Below are 25,234 nucleotides of genomic sequence, written 5' to 3'. Positions count from 1 at the left end.
CTCTTTTGTATTTTAAGGGATGTGTTCTTTCCCTGGAGTGGTTTCAGGAATGCCTCCTTCCTTCGCATTGGTTCTTAATCTTTGTGAACATCAGAAGCACTCTGGAGCTATTCCTTTTCTTTCTTTCTTTCTTTTTTTTTTTTTTTTTTTAGCTTTTAAGTAGATACAGAAGGTATAAAATGCTCCAAAAAGCAAGTCTCCCTCCTGCCTCTCAGCCATCCAGTTCCCTTTCCAGAGGCGACCACTGTTGCAAATGTCTGACGAGATGGCATGTACATACACAGTCTTAGTTTGTACAAAGGGTAGCATGCTCTACATGCTGTCTGCTCCTTATTTTTCTAACTTCACAGATAAATCTTGAAGTAGTTCCTCCTCAGTTCACAAAGCACTTCCTCAGTCGTTTTTAAAAAGACACAGAGAAGTCCTCGTTTGGCTGGACTACAGTTTTAAAAATCAGAACCTTTCTGGACGTGTGGGTTGTTTCTAGTCTTTGCCATCACAGACAAGGCTGCACTGGCCATCTTCAGAGCCTCTTCATTTCACATAGTACGCACATATCCCTGCAGAGGAGATTCTTAGAAGTGAAATGACCAGGTCAAAGGGCATGAGCTTTAACAATTCTGACAGTTCCTGCCAAATTGCACAGATTACATTCCCTTGGTAAAGAGCAAGAGAAGCTGTTTACCTGTGGGACTTAAACAAGAATACACAGGAGCCCTGACCTCGCCTCAGAATCTCTAGGTGGGAGGCCTGAGCACCTGTATCGTGAGCCCCAAAAAGATTCTGAGCCAGAGACTCCCTTGAATTGAGTTCCCTCAGCCTCTAGCCTCTCCCTTCTTCCAGGAATTTGCCCCAAGGTGAGGTAGACAGGGCCATTGACCTCCAGGCCTGACAGGCCCAGCTGGCCCCAGGCTTCCTGAGCTGGGCAGGATGCTGGGGAGACACAGACTGTCCATGACGCTGCCAGGGGCTCAGGATCCTGGGGTCACAGGGTCCTGGGGCTCACAGCCCTTCTGGCCCCCTGGAGCCTTCTCCTCTAGGGCAATGGTAGGAAACAGGGTTTTTCTGCTTCCATCCAGGTGTCACCCCCTGTTAGGGACTGGAGCACAGGCCATGCCAGCATTATAACCATGTGGGCATCGTGTGGAGAAGCCCTGCAATAAAACAGGGAAAAATGGAAATATTAGGAGTGGTGAGATATTGAGTGATTTTTTAAAAAATGTGTAGTATTTTTACAATGTTGACATTAAAGACCAAAAATAAAAGTGCCATTTCCAACAACCCACTTATCTGCCCATGGCCCTCTGATGTACCATTTGTGTGTAGTTGTTCTCTGTGACATGGAGGGGATGGCAGGGTTTGTTTTGCCAGTTCTGGTAGGGGCCTAGAGCTGAGAGGGGCCCACATGGTAGCTGTAAGCATGCCTACCCTCTGCTGTGTGGGGCGAAGCCCTCAGGGTGCAGGAACAGACCAGCTCCCTGTCTGGAACAGAATAGCAGATGTTCCTATCACACTGGGTGGTAGAATCACCTTTATTCTCCAAGTGAGGGTGGTGGTCAACTCTGCCATGGGTGGGACCTCTGAGGCATAGCCCAGACTCACCTTGGGGCCTGACACTCAGTGAGCATTTAATAAATATTTGAGATGAAGCAAGGAAGGGGGGCGCCTGGGTGGCTCAGTTGGTTAAGCGACTGCCTTTGGCTCGGGTCGTGATTCCCTCTCCCTCTGCCTGCCACTCTGCCTACTTGTGCTCTCTCTCTCTGTGTCAAATAAATAAAATCTTTAAAAAAAAAGAAGAAGAAGAAGAAGCAAGGAAGGAAGGGGGAAAGGTCCCCAGGTGGTATAATTTTTTTTTTTTAAAGATTTTACTTATTTATCTGAGAGAGAGAGAGAGCCCCAGCAGGGGGAGGGGCAGAGGGAGAGGGAGAAGCAGATTCCCCACTGAGCAAGGAGCCCAACAACATGAGGCTCCATCCCAGGACCCTGGGATCATGACCTGAGCTGAAGGCAGATGCTTACCTGACTGAGCCACTCAGGCACTCCTAATTTTTTCTTAAGAGAGAGGTTTGGCAATGTGCAGAGGGAAAGGGAAAGAGAGAATCCTAAGCAGGCTCCATGCCTACATGGAGCTCGATCTCATGACCTGAGCTGAAATCAAGAGTCGGATGCTTAACTGACTGAGCCACCCAGGCGCCCCTCTATATAATTTTAAGAACTCTGAGTACTTGGCCCACAAATGCTCCTTGCCACCCACCATGGAGCCTGACATTCTCACTGTCAGTGATCCTTCCAGCTACACAGATCTGTACCCTCTCCAAAACAGGCATCGATAATTTATTCATTCAACAAATATTTATGTACCAGCTCTAGGTGGTGAGAATATAGCCATGAGACCAACAGTCAAAAATCGTACCCTCATGAAGTTTAAATTCTAGGGGAGGAAAGAAACAATAAACAAATAAGGCATGTATTAGATATTTGTATTTATAGTATACATTTTGTAGTATGTAAGATGGTGATAATTGCTGGAGAGGGTGGTGAAGCAGGGAAGAGAGACAGGGAGTGAGAAGGGCATGTAACCATTTTAGAGAGGGCGAACAGGGCGATCTCACTGAGAAAGCGGCAGCTGAGTAAAGACCTGAAGGAGAAAGGAGGCAGGCCATGCAGATATGTGGGGGAAGCAAGTGCAAAGGCCCTGAGGTAGGGCCTTTGATTTCCTACATTAGTTTTCTCTCTTGATCTGGATCACAAGTAACATGAAGGTAGGAATGGTGCTTTTTAAGTCCTTAGAAATAGTTTTGATTACCAATTCCCTGTATACCCTTTTGTACTCTTGAATTTTATATCACTTGTAGGTATTACCTATTATAAAAAAAATGTTTTAATTCAGCTCATGCCTCAGAAGGAGGATACACAGCACTGAGTTGGACACATAGTTCAGTAGTCATTTGCTGTTTGAATACTTGATAGTAAGAGGTATAAAACATCAGGGTCTGTTTTGTCTTTTACGGATTACCAATCCCACAGCTTTCCTTAGAGGCTGTTCCTTACCTCGTCATCCTTACTACCATCCAGGGCCGTTTGTTCCTTTTTAGTCCAGTTGTAACTGTAGAATTCCCGCCGCAAGATCAACCTTGGGTGTTCAGTTATGTGAGATGACCCCACTAGTCAGCTTTGTCATTAGCTTCCACCCAGCCCCTGGAGGCTCCTCGGCTAGAAGAGAATTTGCAACTTTTTCGGGAAATACTTAACCCCAGGGAAAATGTCAACAGTGGCACCTGAAGTGTGGGCAACGAACTGCATCATGGAACAAGAGTCAACAGAATGCAGTCCTTTTGCAAGTTGACTCCCTTGGGGCATCTCTTTGCCCTCCCATTCAGCTGTGGGCCCACAGATGCTCGCAGGAGATTCCACAACACTCGGCCAGCCCTTCAGAAAATACTTTTGTTTCCTGACCAGCTGAAGAGCATGTTGTATGGCATATCCAATTTCATAGCTATGGACAAATTGTAGGCAAGAGAGGAAAACAATGGTAAGCATTCAAAAATAATTATTTATTATTTCAGCTATTTGCTGAAATATTTGTGTTTGCGGTAGGTTCCTGTTCATTTTTACAAGGTCTGATCAATGTAGGTGATGAGGTCTCTTTTTTGCAGAGTCCAGGGGCAAGGGGCACCCACCACCTAGACAGCTGCTTAGAAGGCAGGCAGCCAGGAGAAGAGGGAGCCTGAGGCACGGAGGGAGGGCCAACCAGGAATTAGAAACTAAGAGTTTTCTTTTGTGCCAGAAAACAGTACAAAGGTTGTTTGCAGCAGATGGGTAAGTTTGTCACCAAGCGAGGGGAGGAGAAGTGTTAGTGTTCACTTGGCAGAGAGTGGGGAAGGGCAGTTGGAGGTATCTGTCTATAGGCGGTAAAGATAAATTTGGTAGGAAATTGCTGGTCCCACCTCTGCTCAGAGGGAGCATCTTAAAATGCACGCTGTCCAGTTGCCATTGGGTTGGGTCCAGGGCTCAAGAGAAGGTGAGCTCATATTTTTCAAAACTTGTCTTAGAGCAATAATTGATGTACATCATGATTTTATGCACAGCAAGCCCTCAGTAAAGGTTTGTGGTTGAAAATCTGCATGAACCCAGAATACGCATTTAAAAATCCCCCACCAGCAGCACCACCCGTATTCTCTGGTATTATGTCCAAGGCCTGCATAGAACAAACCTCTGGGATGTTTTGTTTGCTGTCTCCCTCCCCCTCCACCTGCTCTGGAGCCTTCTGTAGGCCTTCAGTCACTCCTCTGCTCTTTTTTCCCTGCCTGTCTCCTGCCTTCCCCTGGAGCTTGGGTATCCTAGGGCATCATCTCAACCAAACTCATGATAAGGGGAGGCTAATTTTCTCTTCCATTTTGTCATGTTGATCAAGAGTTCTATTTCTATAGGTAAAACCAGTATTACCTGGACTGTGGGCTAAAGGCGAGCTCGGCCAGCCTTGCTAGCTCATCACAAACCAGATGGTCAGGGCTACCCTAACTGCGGGCATAGGACCAAAGGGAATTAAGTCCTGCAAACAATCTATAGCTGTTAAGTGGAAAATGTCACTATGACCTTTTTTCAGTGCTTTTAAAAAACTCACTCTTCTTTTTTTTTAATCTTTCGTGTGTGTGTGTGTGTGTGTGATTAGGCAATAGCCACACAGCAAAGTTTTTAAAGTTTAAAAGGTGAAAACTCTCTCCCTGATTAACTCCATCCTCAAAGGCAACCAACATGCCAAAACCTGGTGCATCCTGCACACGCGTCTTACACGTCTACATGCACGCACAAAGCAGCCCACGTGATAATTTCTCTTTCCTCGATACTTAGCTGCTGATTTTCATCTGCCCTCCTGTTGCACCATCTATCACATCACTGTCCAGTCACATCCTTTGAGTCACCTTCCATATAAAAATATCTTAATAAGGATTAGAGCTTTTGCTGGAGAATAAGTGAGCAACTTTATGTGACTGGGGCTTTGAAGCACGTTGGTGTCACACTGATGCTCATTGAAATCACATCTTGAATGAGGTCCCTTAAGGTCATAAAGCTGGGACTCCAAGAAATGATCTGTGGCATGTTTTCTCTTGTTCCAGAAACTAGAATGAACCGAAGCATTCCTGTGGAGGTTGATGAATCAGAACCATACCCAAGTCAGTTACTGAAACCAAGCCCAGACTATCCCCTGGAAGAGGGATCAGAACCACCTGCTCCAAGTCTAAGGAACATGGCTCCCAACAGCTTGTCTGCGCCCAGAACCCCTCACTGTTCCTCAGGAGAATTTTCTCAGGCCCAGCCACCCCTGAAACTTTCAAATCACCTACGGCCTGTGTCCCAGCAGGTCACCTGCCTGCGCACTAAAATCCTGGAGGAGAGCGAAGACAGCTTCTGGAGGAGACACCCAGACCCGGGCAAAGATTTTCCCTTGGGCTCCTCCGCAGCCAGCGAGCATGAGCCCGAGTCTGTGGTTGGAGTCCTCCCTCCGGAGCATCAGTTTTCGTTTATGGAAAAACGGAATCAATGGCTAGGATCTCAGCTTTCGGCAGCTTCTCCTGACACTGGCCATGACTCAGACAAATCAGACCAAAGTTTACCTAATGCCTCAGCAGACTCCTCGGGCAGTAGCCAAGAGACGGTGCAACAGCCGGGGCCCCCCAGGCACCGAGCAGCTCCAGATCTGCCTACCATAGACACGGGGTATGATTCCCAGCCCCAGGACGTCCTGGGCATCAGGCAGCTGGAAAGGCCCCTGCCCCTCACCTCCGCGTGTTACCCCCAGGACCTCCCCGGGCCGCTCAGGTCCAGGGAGCTCCCTCGGTTGGAACCTCCGAGGTACCCAGCGTGCGCACAGATGCTGCCTCCCAACCCTCCCGCACATGCGCAGTGGAACTGTCATTACCGTTGTCCTGGAGGCCCCTATCACCAGGTGCCGTGTAAGTGAACTTTACCTCCTCTGGACATTCCGGGCTGGGTAACTAAGTACACAAGGGCCTCGTGTCCGTGCCTCGCTTCACCAGACCAGCACAGACTGGTCAGAATGCAGGGAGGGCATTCTGCTTCCCAGTACCGGGGCTCTCCGTGTGGGGCTGGATTTGCCAGGAGCTCTAGAAGAATGCTGCATCTTAGCCCAAGCCAGTCCCCCTTGGAACCTACTTCTCTATAAAACTTTAAGGAGAAAACAGATTCCTCTGTCTCGGTTAGTTTAACTGAAACCTGCCTACAGGCAGGGAGATGACCCAAATGATTTCTAGAGTATACTTTTGTTGACTTAGTTCTTGGGCATCTGGGTTCTTCCTTCTCTGCATGCTTCTTGCCCATCTTAGATTTGGCAAAGAAAGGGGGCCTTCAGTCTAAAATCCCAGAACGGTCTTGAAAACTCTGGAATCAGGCCATTACCCGAATATTGAATTGCTCTTGTGATGCTGTTGCTTAAACTCCTTTGGGGACTTGAGCCACTGCCTCTACTGTACGCTCTGGCCGCCCTCGAGGACCACAGTCCCCCGAACCGGGCTAACTGCTTCACGCTTGCAAGAGCTTGCGCTTGCCCTTCTCTCTCCGGGATGTTGTTCCCCTCCTTGAACGTTTTAACCCAGCTCTGTACCTCTTCTGTTAACAGCTTTATTGCGATCTAATTTACATACTGTAAGGTTCGCCTTTTACCCATTTAGGTGCACAAGTCAATGAATCGTAGTGTTTGCAGACTTATACAACCATCACCATATACTACCTTGTAAGACTTAGCTCAAGGGTCCCTCTGGAAAGTTCCTCAGATCAATCCTTCCTTCAGGCTCTCAGTGCCCTTGTGCTCTGCCCATCAGAACACCTAGCATCAGTATGGCATCTACTCATGGACTTGTCTACCTCTCCCTCCACATCAGCAAAGGTATATCATTTTTTTTATTAATTAATTTTATTTATTTGGGAGGGCATGTGTGCATGTGCATGAAGTTGGGGGGGGGGGAGGTTGGAGAGGGAGAGGGAGAATCTTAAGCAGGATCTACACCCAGTACGGAGCCCAAGGTGGGGCTCCATCTCGTGACTCTTGAGATCATGACCTGAGCCAAAACCAAGAGTCAGGTGCTTAACTGACTGAGCCACCCAGGTATCCCAGCAAAGGTATATTTTTAATCCATAACTCTCCAGCATTTAGCACAGTGACCAGCATATACTAGACTCTCAATAAATTATTTCTGAATCAGTGGCTAGGTGAATAATGTGTATCAGTGCAGTAAGCATTTCTGAAAGTGATAAAGTCTTAGATTGAGATAAAAGGTCCTTTACAATTCTTGATGTTCAGTCACAGCTGAGGCTGCTGGGAAATAACAGGGCTTTGAGAGATGATATTTTTCTTAGCAAATAAATGCTGTACAAAAAGCAGTTCAAATGGTCAGACCAAAGCGTCTGACCAAAGGCCTGATGCCTAGCTTTAAAATAAATTCTAGAAATAACCAAAAATGTTGTAACCAATCATAATTTATGTATTTGTACATGTACACCTCGTATAAAGCTTCCTAAAATGAATGGAGCAACAGTTGAATTCCTAATCTAGAAAAAAAAAAGGAGGGAGAGGAATTTTTGTCCCGATATACGAAAGCTTACATTCTGGAGGGAGAGGTAGACAAGTCCATGAGCAGATGCCATACTGACATTAGGTGTTCTGACAGGCAGAACACAAGGGAACAGAGCCTGAAGGAGGCATTGATCTGGGCAGGTTTCCAGAAGGACACTTGAGCTAAGTCGTGGAGGAACTTAGAAGATGTTTGGAAGAAAAACGTAGGAACGATTGTGAGGTCAAGAGTGAGGCCAGGAGCCGTGGAAGCAGCAAGGCTTGGGGAGAAAGAGCCTCGGAGGCCTAAACCTGGGACCTTGAGTTTTGGAGGTTGGGAAGTCACTGATTGGGGTTATGGACGCCGCTGCCCATTCTAAGTGCCCAGTAATAGGATGGGTGCGGCGGCAGAGTTCCTTAAGTATGAATCACTGAGGAGTGAACCTTGGCAGCCTCAGGGCTGCATTTATTTCTCCATGATTTCCAGGTTAAAAGGGAATAATTCTGTGAGGATAATACTGTCAACTACTTTTTAACATTCTACTATCTGTGTTTAGAGATAATTTTTCTGATCATAACAGCAATATGTTTGCTCACAAAATTGAAATATGCCTAAAAATCCCATTCATATCTCCATCTCCTATTTATCATTCCTTATTGGGGTTTTGACTTATAAAATATATATATATTTTTTAATGTAAAGTTTAAAATAATTCCCAGTGACATTCAGTGCACTTCTTCCGGCATCATTTAAAAACGCTGCATAGTATTTAATCAGATGGATCTACCAAATTGCTTTTAAGCTGTTCTCTGTTATTGGACAATGGAAAGAGTTTCCAGTTTCTGATCCAGTAAGCAATGCGAGGATAAGCATCATGTACGTAAGTTTTTATCTGCATTGCTGATGAATTCCTTAGATTAATCTGTAGAAGTGTGAATACTTAGTAAGGGCTTTGTGATCCTAAGTCCCAGGCAGTTGCCTTTATCTGCTAACAGGAGAAAGCCTCATTGTGATAGACAAAGAAAGCATTAACTCAATATGATTTCAGGATCCCAGAAAGATCTTCCCACTTGCAAATATTTTTTTGTGTTGAAGCCTGAAGTGACACCACAAGCAGTCCAGGCTTTGGAGGGGAGTGCAAATTGCCCCCTCTGGGCAGACTCTTTTAAAATGCAAACACCCCTGACTGGGGACTCTTTTAGTCTCTAATACCAGCTGATGAGATTTCTCTCATCAGCTGTCTTGCCCTCCCTCAGTACGCTATTTCCCTCCACTGAAGCGGGGAGGAGAAGGCCGCTGGGGGTTCTGGGAGGGAGGAGAGGTGATGAAAGGCAGAGAAGAGAATTTGGACAGAAGGGGCTAATTCACAGAAGACACACAAACAGTAAGCATATGAAACCAAGCTTAACGTTACTAAATTTAAGAAACATGTGTGTGTATATATATAGCAAAAAATTTTAAACTACCCTTTTCCTAATTAGGTGTGCAAAAAGGAAAAAATCCTCAGCTGACACCCATTGTTATGGGGTTATGGGGAAATGAACACTCCCACCTGTTCTTGGCAGGCGTGGCAATTGGTACAATCTTCCGGAAGGCCGTCCCACTATTTATCAAAATTTTAAATGTGCTTCCTTGGCCCAGCAGCCACACTTGTAGGATCTATCCCATAGAAACACTAAACAAGCCTATAAAAACACATGAACAAGGATGTTTAGGAAAGCATCGTTGTAGAGTAAAAAGGAAAACAATTCCAATGCCACTCAGTAAGGGGACAGATAAGGAAGTTGTGGTTTATTTATACAGTGGACTACGAGGCCACTGTTACATAGAACAAAATACACATTTTGACATAAAAAAGATTAGGTGGATAAACAAGATGCAGTGCTGATTCCATATGTGTTATTTTTAAAAGCTGTATGTGTTTAAAACCCAGACATTGAAAAGTCTGGAAGGATTGCCCTGTTGTCAGTGATCATGGCATCAGGGGTGGAGGGGGCAGGGAATTCAGAAGAGACAGAGGGACTTTTCCTTCTAACTGTATATACTTAAATTTGTTACAGCAAACAGGTATTTTTATAATTAAAAGTAAGTAAACGCTGAAGAAAGAAGAATCCCGGGAAATGGGAGCATACGGCAGCCTCATTCCCCGTGCCTCTTTGCCCTGGCCCTGGCTCCCAAAAGCATGTAATGGGGGGTGGGGAGTGTCAGGGTTGGGCTGGCTTTGTCCGGGAAGCCCAGGGCTGAAGTTTTTCCTCAGGGCACTGCAAGCCGGGAAGCTTTATGAGGCCTCTGGCACCAGTGGTTCCCGGGAAGGTCACTCTGAAGATTAAATGAGATAATATACTGAAGGTGCTGGGAATGGAAGCCCTCCCCAACTGGCAGTTCTTAGTTATTATTGTTATTACTTACATGGGTCGGGCAGCCTGGTCCCGTAGAGCGCCCCTCCCCTTCCAGATCCCTCCGGCTGGCACAGATTTTAAGCATTCAAAGCAGGTGTACAAATGCTTAGTTTCATGTCAGGACCATAACTGCACTTAATTGCCAACAAAACCACTTCAAAAGAGCTATTCACCTAAGGGATGCTCGTGTGCTTGGAAACCATGGCTACATGGTTCTACGTGGCTTTACAAGAGCATTAGTTCCTCATCCGTTAATGAAAATATAAATAAATAATGATCGCCATGCAAATGGCATACCTTCGTCTTTGCAAGTTAAAGGAGGCATACTTGTCACCGCTTTTATGTAAAAAAAAAAGTTCAAAGCAGGTGAAAATGAGTAGAGAGTAAGTAGAAGTCAAATAAGCCCGTGTTTTCTCCCCTACCCCCAACCAGTCCCCCAGCGAAGCTGGCCTCTTACTATCTCAGAATCCTTCCACTGAAGGTCACCAAAATGGAGATCATGGCTGTGCAATCAAATAAAACCCATGATGCAAATCACTTGGAAAAAAAAGAATGTATGAAATCTAAAGAGCCTTTATTTTACTATTCAAATGTTCGCTTTCTCTACCAAGAAGACCGAATAAAATAAAACTGTGGGCATATGCCTACTATTACTCATAGAAACCCAAAAAAGTGATTATTTGTATGCTGGAGTGCATGCATAATTAAAAGTAAGGAAAAAATAACCCAGATGGAAGAAATGATAAAGAAAGGAGCTGCTTTCAGGAACCACAGCTGCTTACAGCTGTGGGTGTTCCGGTAACAGTTTATGTTGGCCATTTTGTTTCCTGGCCAAACTGATTGCGTTGTATCATCATGCTTTTTGACAACTTGAAAATCAGATTTTATTTTCTCTCTCATACTTTTGTAATACCATGCTTAATAAGGAAGAAAAACGTTGAATGTTTTGACTGGTAAGTGGAAAACCTTGTTTAGGATTTGTTTTACAAATTCCAAGTGGTAAAAGGCTAGTAACATGAAGACCGTGTGTCCCCAGGCCAAGAGGATCATAAGATTGATAAATAACATACAGTTCTGGGCACCCATTTTGAGTGTGCAAGATTTGTATTTTTGTTCTGTGATTAGCCCTGCCTCAGCATTGAGGAGTTACCGTGCTCACAAATCACTTGTTTGTCCCATCATCCACCACCTTCTATCCTCCAGGCTCCTACAGAATGAATTCTCTTGATGGAATTTTAGGCACTGAGGACAAGTCAGTGGGGGAGATATTTTTGGGCAGTAATTCTTAAGTCTACCAAGTAGGTGACTGCCGACTTGCACGCCTCCCCTTCTCACATACCAACGAGTGTGGGTTTGTGTTTCAAAACAGACACCCACAGACACACAGATTTTCTCTTTATCTATTTTGAGCTACTCAAAGAAACTGTATCCTATTTATCTATGTTCACTGCATGGCTAGCAACAGAGGTTCAACAAATATTTGTTGAATGAATAAGAAGAAGTTCTTTCTGTTTCCTGCCTCCTGGGGAAAGGAGTAATCCCTAATCATGAGTACAGCCTTTGTGATAGCAAGCCTTGGAAAGGCCGTCTTTCACGGTCTTGTGGAAGAGGGGAGGGAAGGAAAGGAGGGAGGTCAATGGGACTTGGCAACAGAACTTGTCCATTCATTTATCAGTTTATCCAACAAATATTTCCCCAGTCCTATGCTAGGCACTGGGTGTACAGTGATCAAACACATGTGGTCCTGTCTCCATGGAGTTCACAGTCTCCTAGAGAGCCAGACAGGAGAGATCAGCAAACAAAACAACAAGGTCTAAGTGCTATGCAAGAAGAAACTGGGTGTTAGACATGTAGGATGGCAAGAGGAGACCTCTTTAAAAGGACACATCTGAGTTGAAATCTGAAGGATAAGAAAGCGAAGGAAGCAAGGAGCTCGGTGTAGTGAAGGCACCAAAAGCAAGTCAGGGGGGCTGGAGCAAGGTGAGCTACGCCAGAAGGTGAAGGATGAAAGGACCAGGGTAGGGAATTGAATTTTATTGTAAGTTAAACTTCTTTAGGAAAACAGAAAATTGAACTCTATAATCCCAAATAAGAAACTTAGTACAGTATCTGGCATGTAGCGAGTGTTCAATAAACGTAAGCCATGATTCTATAGAGAGTACCCAACTAAACGAGCAAGGTTTGGTCAAAATCATGGAACAGAATGATTAAAACGTGAGCAATGAAAAGATCCTCGTTTACCTGATAAACGTTTTTGCATTTAGCCAATTCTCCACACAACCAAATTTCACTCACGAAAGGGAAAGCTTGTTTTTGATTGACCCTCTGGTGTTCAATATTTCTTTGTTTTAACCAATCAAAGCACAGCATAGAGGACTCTATTGTCAATTCTTAAAAATTGGTAAGGTGGATCATTTTCATCTGCTTGCGGAAACCGGTGTAGGTTTTTACCGCAGGTGGCCATTTCAGAAATGAAAGTTACAGCTAATCAAACCTTAGCCCACATGCCTTAGTGATTTTAATGACATGATTTGTTGCTATGAGACAAAAACATGTTGTGCGGGAAATAATCTGTTAGAAATCACATGACCTTGATTCAAAGGCTTTTGATTAAGAGTGCTAACATCCGCTCTCTGGAAAAGAAACAAACCCTATGATTAGAGCCTGGTGGTCCTTTTAAAGCAAATAAACCTTTATTAGCCACTTATTAATGGATATGGGAAGCAAAAATGGTTGCAAACATTAAAAACTTTCAAGGCCACTGGCAAAGTTTCTCCTCTTTTACCTTGTTTTTCTCCTTTCTACTTGTGGAGGGAGACACTGGAGAAAAAAGACCAAAGTGGACTGCAGATAAGTAGCTGGTCTCATGGCTTCTCTTTTTCTGGGTGTGGGAAATTGGCTTTGAGAGCATGCAATCTCCATTCACAGACCTTCGATGCTAGTAGGGAAGGCAGACCAAAAGTTGACAAGAGTCATGCTTACTCATACATACGATAAGCGCTATGAAGAAAATAAAATCGGGGGGATAGATTAAGGCAACTGGGTGAGGGGGGGGTGGGCCCCTCTGAACAGGCTAGTGTGGGAGCTGAGCCCAGAATGACAAGAAGTTGGTCTGTAAAGATAGAGTGCGAGAACATGCTAGGCAGAGAGGATGGCCATCTCATGATCCCAGAGTTAGGGACAAGCTTGGGGTATTCAAGCAGAAAGATGACCAGGGTAGCTGGGGCTTGGTGAGCTTGGGAGAGCATACAAGGGGCTAAGGTCAAGGGCAGGGACCCAATCATGCAAGGAGGATTTTAAGTGCAAGGGGAGATCTCCGGAGGGTTGTAGCTGCAGCTGGTTTCGTAAATGGTCCACTCATACGAGCCTCCTCTAAAAGCAGGGCTGGCCCCCACCTGGGGACCTGATGGCCGCGGTACTTTTTCCCTTTTCTAGGGAAAAGGAGCAGTAGTAACAACCTGCCCTGTTGTCCTGAAATTCTTTTTTTTTTTTTAAGATTTTTATTTATTTATTTAACAGAGAGATAGAGCACAAGTAGGCAGAGTGGCAGACAGAGGGAGAGGGAGAAGCAGGCTCTCCGCCAAGCAGGGAGCCTGATGCGGGGCTCGATCCCAGACCCTGGGATCATGACCTGAGCCGAAGGCAGCCGCTTAACCGACTGAGCCACCCAGGCGTCCCTGTCCTGAAATTCTACCTGGCCATTGGACCCCTTGGAATATATGTGACCTGCCCCAGAATGGCTGTAAGAGCAAAATCTGTGGGGTATATCTTGTCGTGCAGTCCTGTGTCCCCATTCGTGGAGGTGCTCTCCAAGTCCTGGTCTCCTTTATCAGCCAGCCAGGGAGCTGAGATAGATCCAGGAACATCTCTTCACCCCCCTCCCCTTCCCTAAGCCCCCAACATCAAGACCAACCCTAAGCAGTTGCAGGGAGGCATAATGGGCAGGGCCAGGAGACAGCCTGGATTAGAGAGGGGACAGGAAGGACCTGGCTGGTGTCCTGTGTCAAAGCAGGCAATAGCTTGAACCCAGGGAACCTGACCATGCTTGAGAGACTGGCTTGGCCACATTTTCAGGGTCACCCAGCCAAGTTGCCTGAGTCAGGCAGTGGAGACCTGGAGGCAGTGAAGATGTACATTATTTGGTTTCTGTCTATACTTGAGGCTATTGTTCCCCTGAAAACATCCAGGGCTGCTGACTGCCAAACCAAGAATAAAATCCCCAGCCATGTTCTCACCCCCCCACATTCTGGTTCCAACCTACCTTGTCTGTGACTTGCTTGCTTGCTTGCTAGTTTTATTTTGCTCTACCTTCCTGCATGTATCCTACCTTCACAGCAAGCAAACATTATTATTATTATTTAAGATTTTATTTATTTATTTGACAGAGAGAGACACAGTGAGAGAGGGCACACAAGCAGGGAGAGTGGGAGAGGGAGAAGCAGACTCCCCGCTAAGTAGGGAGCCAGATGCGGGTCTCGATCCCAGGACCCTGGGATCATGACCTGAGCTGAAGGCAAACACTTAACGACTGAGCCACCCAGGCACCCCAGCAAACATTCTTATAGTTCTTCTTCTTCTTATTATTATTATTATCAGAAAAAGAATAAAGACCAATACATGTTGTTTTGAAAAACAAGGTTCCTTCTCGTTGTAACCAGCTCTGCCTCCTGATCACCCGGCTTCTTGGGCAGAGGTGGCGGAGCGTGGATCGTGAGGAGGTACTCATGGTTTATTTTGCAGTTTATCCACTCAGTTCTCTCCAACCCCTCTGTAGGCTAGACCCATCCCTAAGGCGCATCTGCACACTTACGGCTTAGATTTCCCATTTGAGCCCCTTGGGGCCTGGGCAGGTCCCTGAGGGGCTTCCTGACTCCCCCTGCCTGGTTTCCCTGCATCCCTCCCCTGGCCTTCAGTTCTCTTCTTTCACCTGGTCAGGCAGGCCGCCCCTCTTCCCTGGGGACCCTGCTGCTCCTGGGCCTGGCTAGGACCCACTTTCTTGTAGGTTACACGTGCACATAAGTCATCACCAGCCCTGGCTGTGCCCCGGGGCCTGCCCTTTTCTAACTGCCGTGGCCCCAAGTGCATGTAGGCTTTAACTAGAGAAGACCAAGAAAGTTGGGAGGTGTTGCCAGCCGGTTAGCTACTTCCCAGAGGTATGAGCCAAGTTTCATCATTCATTTACTTCTTCCTAAGGGAATGGTATATGTGTGTGTGAGCATGTGTGAGCATGTGTGTGTGTGTGTGTTGTGTCCCCTTGGGGGAAGGAAAGAAGAGAGTAGCAATTCTGTATCTATCATGGAGATAACTTCTAGCCTTAGATTCTAGAAACTTGGAAAATTATGGTCAGAATGGTGGTGTGAGAGTTTTTCGTGATTGGATTATCCTAAGTATCTTATTAAAACAGAGGCCTGTGTGGAGCTCTGTGCTTTCCAATTAGAACACCAAACTCGTGATTTCACAGATGTTTTTATTTAGGGAAAAATGACTCAATTTAATGAAAACGATCAAGTAAATAATAGTACAGAAATATGGCAAGCATTACAGAGGTGGTAACTGATACCTGAAACCCACAGTATGGACACAAAAATTGGCAGTGAGCTTCTGCTTTCACACGAAGGCCCTAGAGTCATTCTGCCCTGTTCACTTTGCTGTCTTCACCTACAGGCGGCCACGACCACCCTCGAGCAGCCTACCAGCAAGTGGTCCAGCCAGCTGTGTGTGGGCAGCCTGTCCCTGGAGCCAGCGTGAGGGGCCCGCACCCTGTGCAGAAGGTCGTCCTGAACTACCCCAGCCCCTGGGACCAAGACCAGAGGCCCACACAAAGAGACTACTCCTCCCCAGGGCTCCCGAGGTATCACTATGACAGGGCCAACTTTCAGACATTTTTTAGTGGGAAAAAGAATGATGCCAATGGGATCGAGATGTATCACAACTCTCTGTTGGTGTGCCACCCAGGCTAGTGACCGAGCCCTGCAGGGGAATAGACTCTTCAAGTCAGGAGGAAATGGCAGCTGGTGGACAAGAATCTCTTCACCAGATACATTAAAGTCACTGGTGACTCGTCAAAATTCTCTTGAAAGAAAGGCTCTTAAGATGCCAAGGGACACCCCCTCCTTTTACTGTCAAGTCACCTGGCCTTTTAGCCCAGAAATAGATTTTTGTTTTTACTGTGACTGACTTCCACCATTAGGAAATTCATGCTTATATCCCTAGTTTCTACACCTGTTTAAACCCATGTCTTACTTTGAAATTTTAAATTAGCTCTCAGTAGCAATTTTAAAAAGCCCATTGTTTTCTTTTCTAATATAAGCAACCACACATATGGAGCGCCATTATTAGGTCTTTCCGATACTTCTTGCAGAAAACCATTTCTGGCTTTGCTTCACCAGACCAGTTGTTTAACCTTCAGTCATGTCTCCCCTCATTGTTCTCCTTTGCCTCTTCTTCACATTTTCCTCTTCTCTTAATTTATGGACCTAAAATACAGAGGAAGAACTCCTAGAAAGGGAACTCCTTAATTTAAGACAAAATTGAAGAGTAGATGAAATGTTTGCTCTTGCTCAAGCACAATTTTTATATATCACTCAAAGTAAAATTACATTCTGTTTTGAGAATAGAATGAGATACAAAGGTCCTTTTAAAGCAGATTTTTCAGAAATGCAGAAGTTGGTAATTAGCTCAGAAAGTTCATTAAAAGAAGAAAAGCACATTCTATTTACGATGGCAGATAAGGCACGTGCCTGCTTCCCCCTTTCCTCAAAAGCCCATACATTCTCAGATTTTCCTTCCTGACAGAGCCCTTATTTTTTGAGAACAAAATTACACAGAGTTTGGGGTACCTGGCTGGCTCCACTGGAGAATCATGCGACTCTTGATTTCAGGGTTGTGACTTCAAGCCCCATGTTGGGTGTAGAGTTTACTTAAATAAATAAACTTTAAAAAATTGCATGGAGTTTAAATAATGAAATCAGGAAAATGTGATTTTACAACCAAATAAGTACTCTTGCATAAGAAATATCTACAAGTCAGGAAAACAAACAAAACTTAAGCATCTTTATGGAAACATGTCCACTGGCATTGGATGGGGAGGCAATGGTAATTTTCTAAATAAACACTTATTTCGAAATATTTTCAGATTTACAGAAGAATTGCGAAGTTAGTACAGAGGAATTGCTTTGGTAACATCAATTTAAGCCTGCTATGGTCTCCTTGTATTTATTTTATCATTTTAGGATAATGAAAAATAAGTTCAGGTAATGAAGCTAATCCTCTTAGTGATAAATTTGAAAGCAAACCTTGACACAAAAACTTTACTCTGTCATTAATAGCCATGATATTGTTTTTACATGGAAGTTTTTTGACATTACCAAGGCTTTAACATTTTTTTTTTAATCAAATGAGCAATTTCCTTCTATAACAACCAAGCAACTTTTGGTATAAAGGAATTTAATGCAAAAAGGATATGGAACTGGGTCCCCATTAGATGAGGGCATATTTTATAGGGATTTTTTTTTCTATTTATTAGTAAAAATCTAAAACAAAAATAATTTCCTCAAACATTCACACTTCAGAAATATAGTACACTTGAGATTCTGTGTAATTTTATTTTAAATCCCGTTGCATAAGACTTTCAAAATTTTTCTTACTCTTTTGGGTAAAAATATAAGCATATGCAATAATCTATAAAAAAACTGGGCAGATACACATCAATTTGGAAATCAAAACAGTTTTTAAAATTTAGAATATAAAACAATCTCAAACCTACAACAAATAACAAATATCCATGTTCCCACTCCCTAGATTTTTAAAATGTTAACATATTGCCACACGTCCTTCAGAGTTTTTTTTAAGAAATAAAACATTACAGACGCAGTGTTAGCCCCCCTATCAGTCAGGATTCAGTGATAGAAACCAGAAACAACTCCAGTTATTTTCAGCAGAAGGGATTTGACATAGGGGAGTGGGCGCTTACAGAATTGCTGGAGGCTGGAGGAGCAAGCTTTGGGCCAGGCTTCCAGGAAAGATCCCAGAGCAGCACCTCAGAGTGGGACCGAAGAAGCTGCTTCCTCCATCACAGCGAGAGAGGCAGAAGATCAGAAAGGCGCCAGAGAACTCTCCATTCGAGGCCATGCTGCCAGAGCACAATCCAGAATCAGGAAGCCACCACCACTGCAACGATCGGATCCATTCTGCAACGATCGGATCCATTCTGCACCTGCTGGATCTGCACTGGCCCAAAATGGACGCCTCCGCCCTCACCTTGACTCGGGAGGCTGGTAAGGGGACACTGGGATGCCTCCTGAGGAACTCAGCCCCTCACGGCAGCACTTCTCAACTGAGGCCGCAGAAGTGGCTGAAGCATGGCTTCCATTTCCTTCGGCTTCCCAAATCTCCCACGAGTGTGTCTGGCGGTTCTCAGCACGACGTTCATGGGAATACCGGCGACCAAAAAAATAAGACAGGTGCCATAGAACGATGTGGTAGAAACTTCTCTAAAGGGTCTTCAAAATCAGATTTTCATCCATATATTAGCAACAACATGAATACTTTAAGCCTGCAAGGCCTTTTCTACCTTTTGATACGTAATTAAATGTTATCTATCATGAGTTAAAAGTCCTGCCTTTTTATCTGAATGCCTATAACACCAACCTTGTATATCACGCATTATACTACTTTCTTTTATGGGTGACCATGTCTGCCTTGTGCATACCACTTACCTTCCCAATTAGACAGTCCTTGAATGGAGAAATCGAATCAAGCTCCCTCTTCCGATCCCTAACACGGGTCCTTACATGTGGCAGCCAGCCGAATTACTTATTGACTCAAATTCAATGAAGCAACCCTCGTCCTCCTGGCTCAGAAAAGAAACAGAGGCAGAGGGGAGAGCTAGCTCACTGGTATCGCAAAGGCTTTCTGTCCCTCCAGGTTTGCCTTTGTACAAAACGAAAATTTGACTATAAGTGTATTCTTTTCCAGGGACCACCTGTATAAGCAGCCACCTCATCGAGCTGGAGTTCCTGAGGAGTCCTTGGAGTGTCCTGCAGAGTTGAGAGCCCTAGGTCCCCAGGCTCCATCCCCAGCTGCTGTCCCTAGACCCCTTAGTAACCTTCCAGCCAGAGGGACTCTGAAAACAAGCAATTTGCCAGAAGAATTACGTAAGTTGTTTGCAATGTTGTTTTTCCCTCTTTTTGTCAGGTCTTATACTTTTAGAGTACTTGATGATTATTCACCCATAATCTTGGGTTTTTCTCATATACACAGTGAAATAAATTTTACTTCTTTACTCTTCACCCAAAAAAGTAACCAGCATTTTGTATGAGTGTTTTTAGTGATTCTGATACTGGCAGCAGTCCTCACAAAATGCTTACCACAGGGTTTTCTCCAGCATACGCTCCAGTGACAACCCCAATGCCTCGCTCTTCTAAATGATGCTCGTGAGGGGACTCGTCCCTGGGTAACCTGACTGGATGTCCATGTGGTATTGGCCAGGGACCTAGCGTTTCGCCATAAATTCGCCGCAGCCATCAAGAACGAGGTCATTTCCTGTAGGAGTGAGCAATCTTGCTTGGAAAAAGTGGTCTCACATTCTCCATACTGCTTTACAACCAAATGCAAACTAAGCCTTTTATTTAAAGAAACATTCGACTAAGTGTCAGGTGATGATTCTTTTTCCATAGTTTGCAGCCAGAACCAGAAATGTTGAAATATCACCAAAACGGTCTCATGTTAAGGTCAGTCAGGACAGTGAGTTCCAGAAATCTTACAAAAGCAGCCACTACTTGTGAAATTCTTATATTCTGTTGTGCTTGCTAGAGAAGCTCAGGTAATTCTAAGAAGCCCTTTACAAATCTGGGTGCCTCTTTGAACCAAACATGAAAATCAAGCCTTTTGCATTTGCTGACTCCCATCCAGGAAATCTGTGCTTGCTAGTCATTTAGGACTCCAGAAGATTTCTATGGTAAAGATCCACTGTTGTTTATCATTCAAAAAATTTTTTTAATCTTCTTAAAATCTTACACATTTTAGTCCTGAGTGTTTCTGGAGAATGGATGCTGCCTTGCATAGGATAGAACCCTGATGTCAGTCTATAGATCATATTTATCTTACTATAGTCTATAAAGGAGTCCTAAAATTCTTACACAGGAGTTGGTTGAATAGTAGGTGTTAAGGATACACTGAGTGCTATCAATATGCCTGGCTGTTTAAATGAGTCAATATGACCATTGTACACATTTCTATTTGAGATATCTGTTTCAAGAAAAACCAGAGCCCAAACATAGATGAATACACACGCACTTATATTTTCTCTCTAGCCTTCCTTTCTTCTCCACTCTCTGCCCCAGGGACTTCCTGAGATTGAGCCTGTCCATTCCAGACTAAAAGCCAACACACAGAGATTATTCATCTGTCACATTAACGTGCTAGCCAAATAATTTCCCACAAGAGTTTAGCCTGAGAAAACATCGGTTTGTGTCCTGACTGGGTCAGGCTGATGGGCACAATGCCATCGGTGGCTCCAGGCTGACCTAGGGAGGAGGCAGGGAGTCAGTGATGCTAGATGCCCAGAGGTGGCATCTGTCCTTCAAGCCGCTGACGTTCCTGTAACATTTCTGCTTTCATGTACCCCAACTGCCTGACCTTTCTCCCACCAGTGAGTGGAGAAAGGGCAGGAGGGGGTAAGGAGCCACTTCCTCCCTCTCCCGTAATTGCTCTCGTCAAGCAAGAGTTCAGGGCAGCAGAGAGCATCGTGAGATCAAAAGAGGATACTGCTGGGTGGCCCCTTAGCAAGGTTTGGCTTCTTGACCTGCTGCGAGAGTATTCCTTAGGCACAGTGCCAAGTGTCTCTAAGAAACCAGGAGGTGGCCTGATCTCAAGGACCTGAGGTTCTGGGTGATGGATTTTGTTAATGCCTCACGTGGTTTTTCAGCAGACCTCCTTGGTTTGTCTCAGGCTGCCAGCATTCTTCTTTCCCTGCACACTGGGCAGTCTGCACCCCCCTTAGACAGACCCCCTGCCTCTTGGCCTCTTGCGGTCTGTGCGTCTATGTCCTGAGGATAGCAATTCTCCCAGCTGCTGCCGGCATAAGCCCTCAGACCACCCCCATCCCAAAGTTTCACTTTATTATTCTAGAAAGACAAAAGATATCGCATACAATTTACAAGTGTTCGGAATAGAATAATCTGACTAGTTTCTAATACATGTGAAAAATCTCTCTTAGGGAAAGTCTTTATCACCTATTCTATGGACACAGCCATGGAGGTGGTGAAATTCGTGAACTTCTTGTTGGTAAATGGCTTCCAAACTGCAGTAAGTATTCTATCCCAAGAGAAGGCTGAACAATTAAAGTGAGTACAGTGAGAAGAAAAACAAAGGGAGAAAATATATATAAATAACTGTTGAGGTTTCAGACTATATTATTTGAGTTATGGGATTATGAACTAAATGCTTATGGATGGAGGTAATTATTTTCCAGGTTTTAAGCTACCCGGAGTCTCCAGCACTTATTTCTTGCATGCTTTTTGAGCGATTCTGAGTACCTCCGAACAGCCAGACAGTATGCATTAAGGCTGACCGCAAGTGCAGCTTGGCCCCTGGCCTGAAGTAAATCCTGGGCCCTTGCTGCCCTTTGGACCTTTGCCCTTTTTCACCAAGCACGCCTGCTTTGGCTGCGATTCCTGTGCTGCAGGAGGCTGCAGGCTTCCCCAGGCCACCTGCTTATTGTACCGGGTCCTTCTGCGGGGCCCTGGGCGGTGAGGCCTGAAGTACAAGGCCCAATGTGCCCACCTGCTTTCCACACCTTGATGGGGCCATGGCCCTCTGGACAAGGACTCCACGGCCAGGTTCTCAGCTGGTCTAGTCTAGTTCTAGGGGAGGTAGACAACCCAGCCCTGCAGTGCACTGTGATCTTGGCTCAAGGAATCTCAGGAAGCACACACTCCCCAAGTTTCCCTGCAGTGCCTTCCAACAGCACAGCTTAAAGTCATGTACGTTCTTCTGTAGGATAAATAAAATACCACCGGAGGCCACTCCAAGGGCTGGCTTTCCTAAAACACTGAGATCACATCTTTTCCTTCCCAGAGGCCCCCTTGGGGCATTTAGTGACAGTGAATTCTGGAGAGTGGTGAAAAATTAAGGAAAACAACCATGAATAGCAATGTTGAAGGATAAAAAAGAAATACTTAGTAGTGAAATGTCTATTTTAATGATTGCTTGGCATTATTTAACAGTTTTTATTGAACTTTTTCTTTAGTCTATACTTTTTTTAATGGGAGTGTCTGCAAGTTTAAAATGCATACAATTTATACATTCTAACTTGACTGCATAGGAACCAACATTTCAATTTCTCATTTCTGAAATAAAGCACTGTGGCAACCATGACATAAAATCAAATTGCAGGTCATAAGGCCAACATTTCAGAAAAGATCCCACTTTTGTCTCATTTCCAAATAAGCATACTGATTGCCCCTGGAAAAGAGGTTAGGTTTTTATGACCTTACCAATCAGGGGCTACTTAGACAGAACTTACGTCTGTCCTTGATCCTGATCACTATGAAGCCTTGTAGTAGAATCACAGAGCCCCACCCTGGACAGCTAAGTTACTATATTGATACATCAAGAGCCCCTTAGTGGAAAAAAAAAAAAAAAAAAAAAAAACCACTTAATGGGTAATCTAAGGAGTTTAATGAAAGGACTATTTTCAAAGCTCTAGGTAAATTTTAAGAAATCCACAGGGAACAGAGCACTATCCTGGGACTAGCAAAAGCGGGGAGTTGCTACCACCCCTAGGTCTAAAGAGACAAGGGAACAGTGGTTACGACAACTCGAAGACGGAGGTTGTATTGGTTTGCTAGGGCTGCTATAAAGACAATAGATATGTATTTCCTCATAGTTCTGCAGGCTGGACGTGTCCAAGATTAAGGTGTCGGCAGGACTGGTTTCATTCTGGGCCTCTTCCTCGGCTTGTAGATGGCCACCTTCTTCCTATGTCTTCATGGGGTCTTTGCTCCGTGTGTCTTAATCTCCTTTTCTAAGGACACCAGCCATGTTGCATCAGGGCCCACCCAGAGGACCCCATTTCACCTTAATTAAATCTTTAAAGGCTGTATCTCCAAATACAGTCACACTGAGACACTGGGGGTTAAGACTTCATATAATGAATTTGGCAGTGGCAGGGGGAGGACACAATTTGGCCTGTAACAGTGGGTGTGTGGAGAAGTTGGCCTGACAGAAGCTGTGCACTTTGGCAGAGATCTGGAAAGACAATCCAACACATTCTGCCTCCCAGAAAGCCCACCTCAGTGGCAAGAAATAATTTAGGTGCTGGGTTAACAATTAAAATAACCATTTACTGAGTACTTAATTTCAAGCCTGGCATTATGATATTGCCATGTCCAATTGTTTTAATCCTCACAACCATCCTGGGAAGTAGGTTTGTTAACCACATATTACAAATAAAGATAATAAGACTTAGAGAGTTTCAGTGATGTTTTAAAAGTTATATAAGTGGGAAGTGCAGAAGCCAAGAGTAGACCAAGAGGAGAGCCCAGCTGTCTGTTTCTTCTCAACCCCGATGTTATATTGCTTCTGTCTCATATAATAGAAGGGGGTTACCGATCCAGTCACAGAATGCCACACAAGCTTTCTCAAGATTACCTCATGTGGTCATTGGTGATCTGACATTTTAAAGCAGGAATCATCCAAGCCAAAAGGAAACCCATTCCATTTTTGATGTTCCATCAGTAAAGAAACATATTCTGAACTTGCCTGATGAACAGTACGTGTCTGACAGTTTCATGTACTCGAGGCACTTTCTCATTCCACAGGAAGAGTAGAGTCACGATGAAGAGATAAGGCAGACATACACGAGACATTTAGCAAATGAAAGGATGTTATAATAATGTGTTAACTGTCCAGGACCACTGGTCACAATGGGGCAGAGGCGGGTGAGGTGAGCACGAGGAAGTCAATGTGTGGGGAGGATTCACAGAGCAGGGAGGCTTGTGCTATGCTTTCGGGGTGCCCGGGAGTAAAGTAGACAGGACACGTGAGGAAAAAGAGGTAGATGGCCCGGAGAGCTTGCTGAATGGCTAGGACTCGATCAGTCTTAAATGGCGGAGTGACATTTAGGACAACTGATCTGAATGCAGTGTGGCTGAATCAAATACCCCTCCTCGAGGACACTGTCCCCGAGTCAGCCATTCTAGTATAGCATCCGTCTTCTAAGCAAGAGCACCTTGTACACCCGCACATTACTCTCTGGCTGCCCGACAAGCCGGAGCCCCAGAAAGGCCGCCTTATTTGGTCTTCTGAAAAATAGAAAATAACTGGTTTTTCTCCCCTTCAAATATTCCTTTGAAGACTTGATATTTAATATCAGTCTTTTCAAGGCCCAAGAGTTCTGCTTCTTGACTTTCATCATAAACCTTTTCCCACCATCTCAGTAATTGTTTTTGTGACTGTTGCTTGGATTTGCTCCAAGTTTCATACAATCCTTTTTAAATGTATAGATCGAAACTGGACGTAATACCATAATAATGACCTGGCTAATGCAAGGAAAGTGCCAGAATTGTATCTCAGTACTTGCACCCCACACATTCATTAAAATGTTCCAGGATCGGGCGCCTGGGTGGCTCAGATGGTTAAGCGTCTGCCTTCGGCTCAGGTCATGATCCCAGGGTCCTGGGATCGAGTCCCGCATCAGGCTCTCTGCTCCTTGGGAGCCTGCTTCTCCCTCTGCCTCTCTCTCTCTCTCTGTCTCTCATGAATAAATAAATAAAAATCTTTAAAATAAATAAATAAATAAATAAAATGTTCCAGGATGATATCATGTTAGCCTTTCAAATTACATATATAGCTGGCTTATATCCAACTTGGTCTACTAGGTCTCTCGGATTTTTAAAACAATTATTGTGTAGCCAAAGATACATTTTGATGTGTACCACTATATCCTAATAATGGATATTAAATTCTTAAATGCCTACTAATGTTAAAATAGGGAACACTTTAAGAAAACTGTATTTTGGTTTTTTTAGACTTACATGTTCCTCCCTGCAAAATCATTTGTAATTTTTCCAATCTTAAATGCGTGTAGTCTCTTGTATTTTCTCTTGCTCTGCATCTAGAGAGAGCTCCTCATTAAGAGCCACCTCCCACATCTTTCTCTCCTAGATTGACATATTTGAGGATAGAATCCGAGGCATTGATATCATTAAGTGGATGGAACGCTACCTTAGAGATGTAAGTACATTCCCAAATTCTGAGCTCGTG

The 25,234-nt window shown here is 44.5% G+C and overlaps 1 protein-coding gene across 7 annotated transcripts in view; it reads left to right on the top strand.

The window, feature by feature from the left end:
- TRAF3IP2 (TRAF3 interacting protein 2) overlaps positions 1-25,234 on the top strand; it is a 48,538-nt gene that overhangs the window by 15,652 nt on the left and 7,652 nt on the right. For 5 of the 7 annotated variants that reach the window (XM_064598000.1, XM_064597999.1, XM_054505506.2 and 2 more), the window contains 6 exons: positions 5,118-5,954; positions 6,809-6,904; positions 15,632-15,818; positions 18,944-19,122; positions 21,186-21,274; positions 25,136-25,204. In XM_064598000.1, the coding sequence (XP_064454070.1) occupies positions 5,118-5,954; positions 6,809-6,904; positions 15,632-15,818; positions 18,944-19,122; positions 21,186-21,274; positions 25,136-25,204 (1,457 nt within the window). Of the gene's footprint in view, positions 1-5,117; positions 5,955-6,689; positions 6,905-15,631; positions 15,819-18,943; positions 19,123-21,185; positions 21,275-25,135; positions 25,205-25,234 lie in introns of those variants that run through there. The other 2 variants (XM_064598003.1, XM_064598001.1) reach the window with 2 other exon arrangements.

This window comes from Mirounga angustirostris, unplaced genomic scaffold (genome assembly GCF_029215605.1).
Source record: "Mirounga angustirostris isolate CCGP_5_RB_7025 unplaced genomic scaffold, mMirAng1.0.hap1 SCAF_8, whole genome shotgun sequence".
Classification (NCBI taxonomy): Eukaryota; Metazoa; Chordata; class Mammalia; order Carnivora; family Phocidae; genus Mirounga; species Mirounga angustirostris.
The sequence above is the reverse complement of the archived record's forward strand: the minus strand, read 5'-3'. Positions and strand labels throughout refer to the sequence as shown.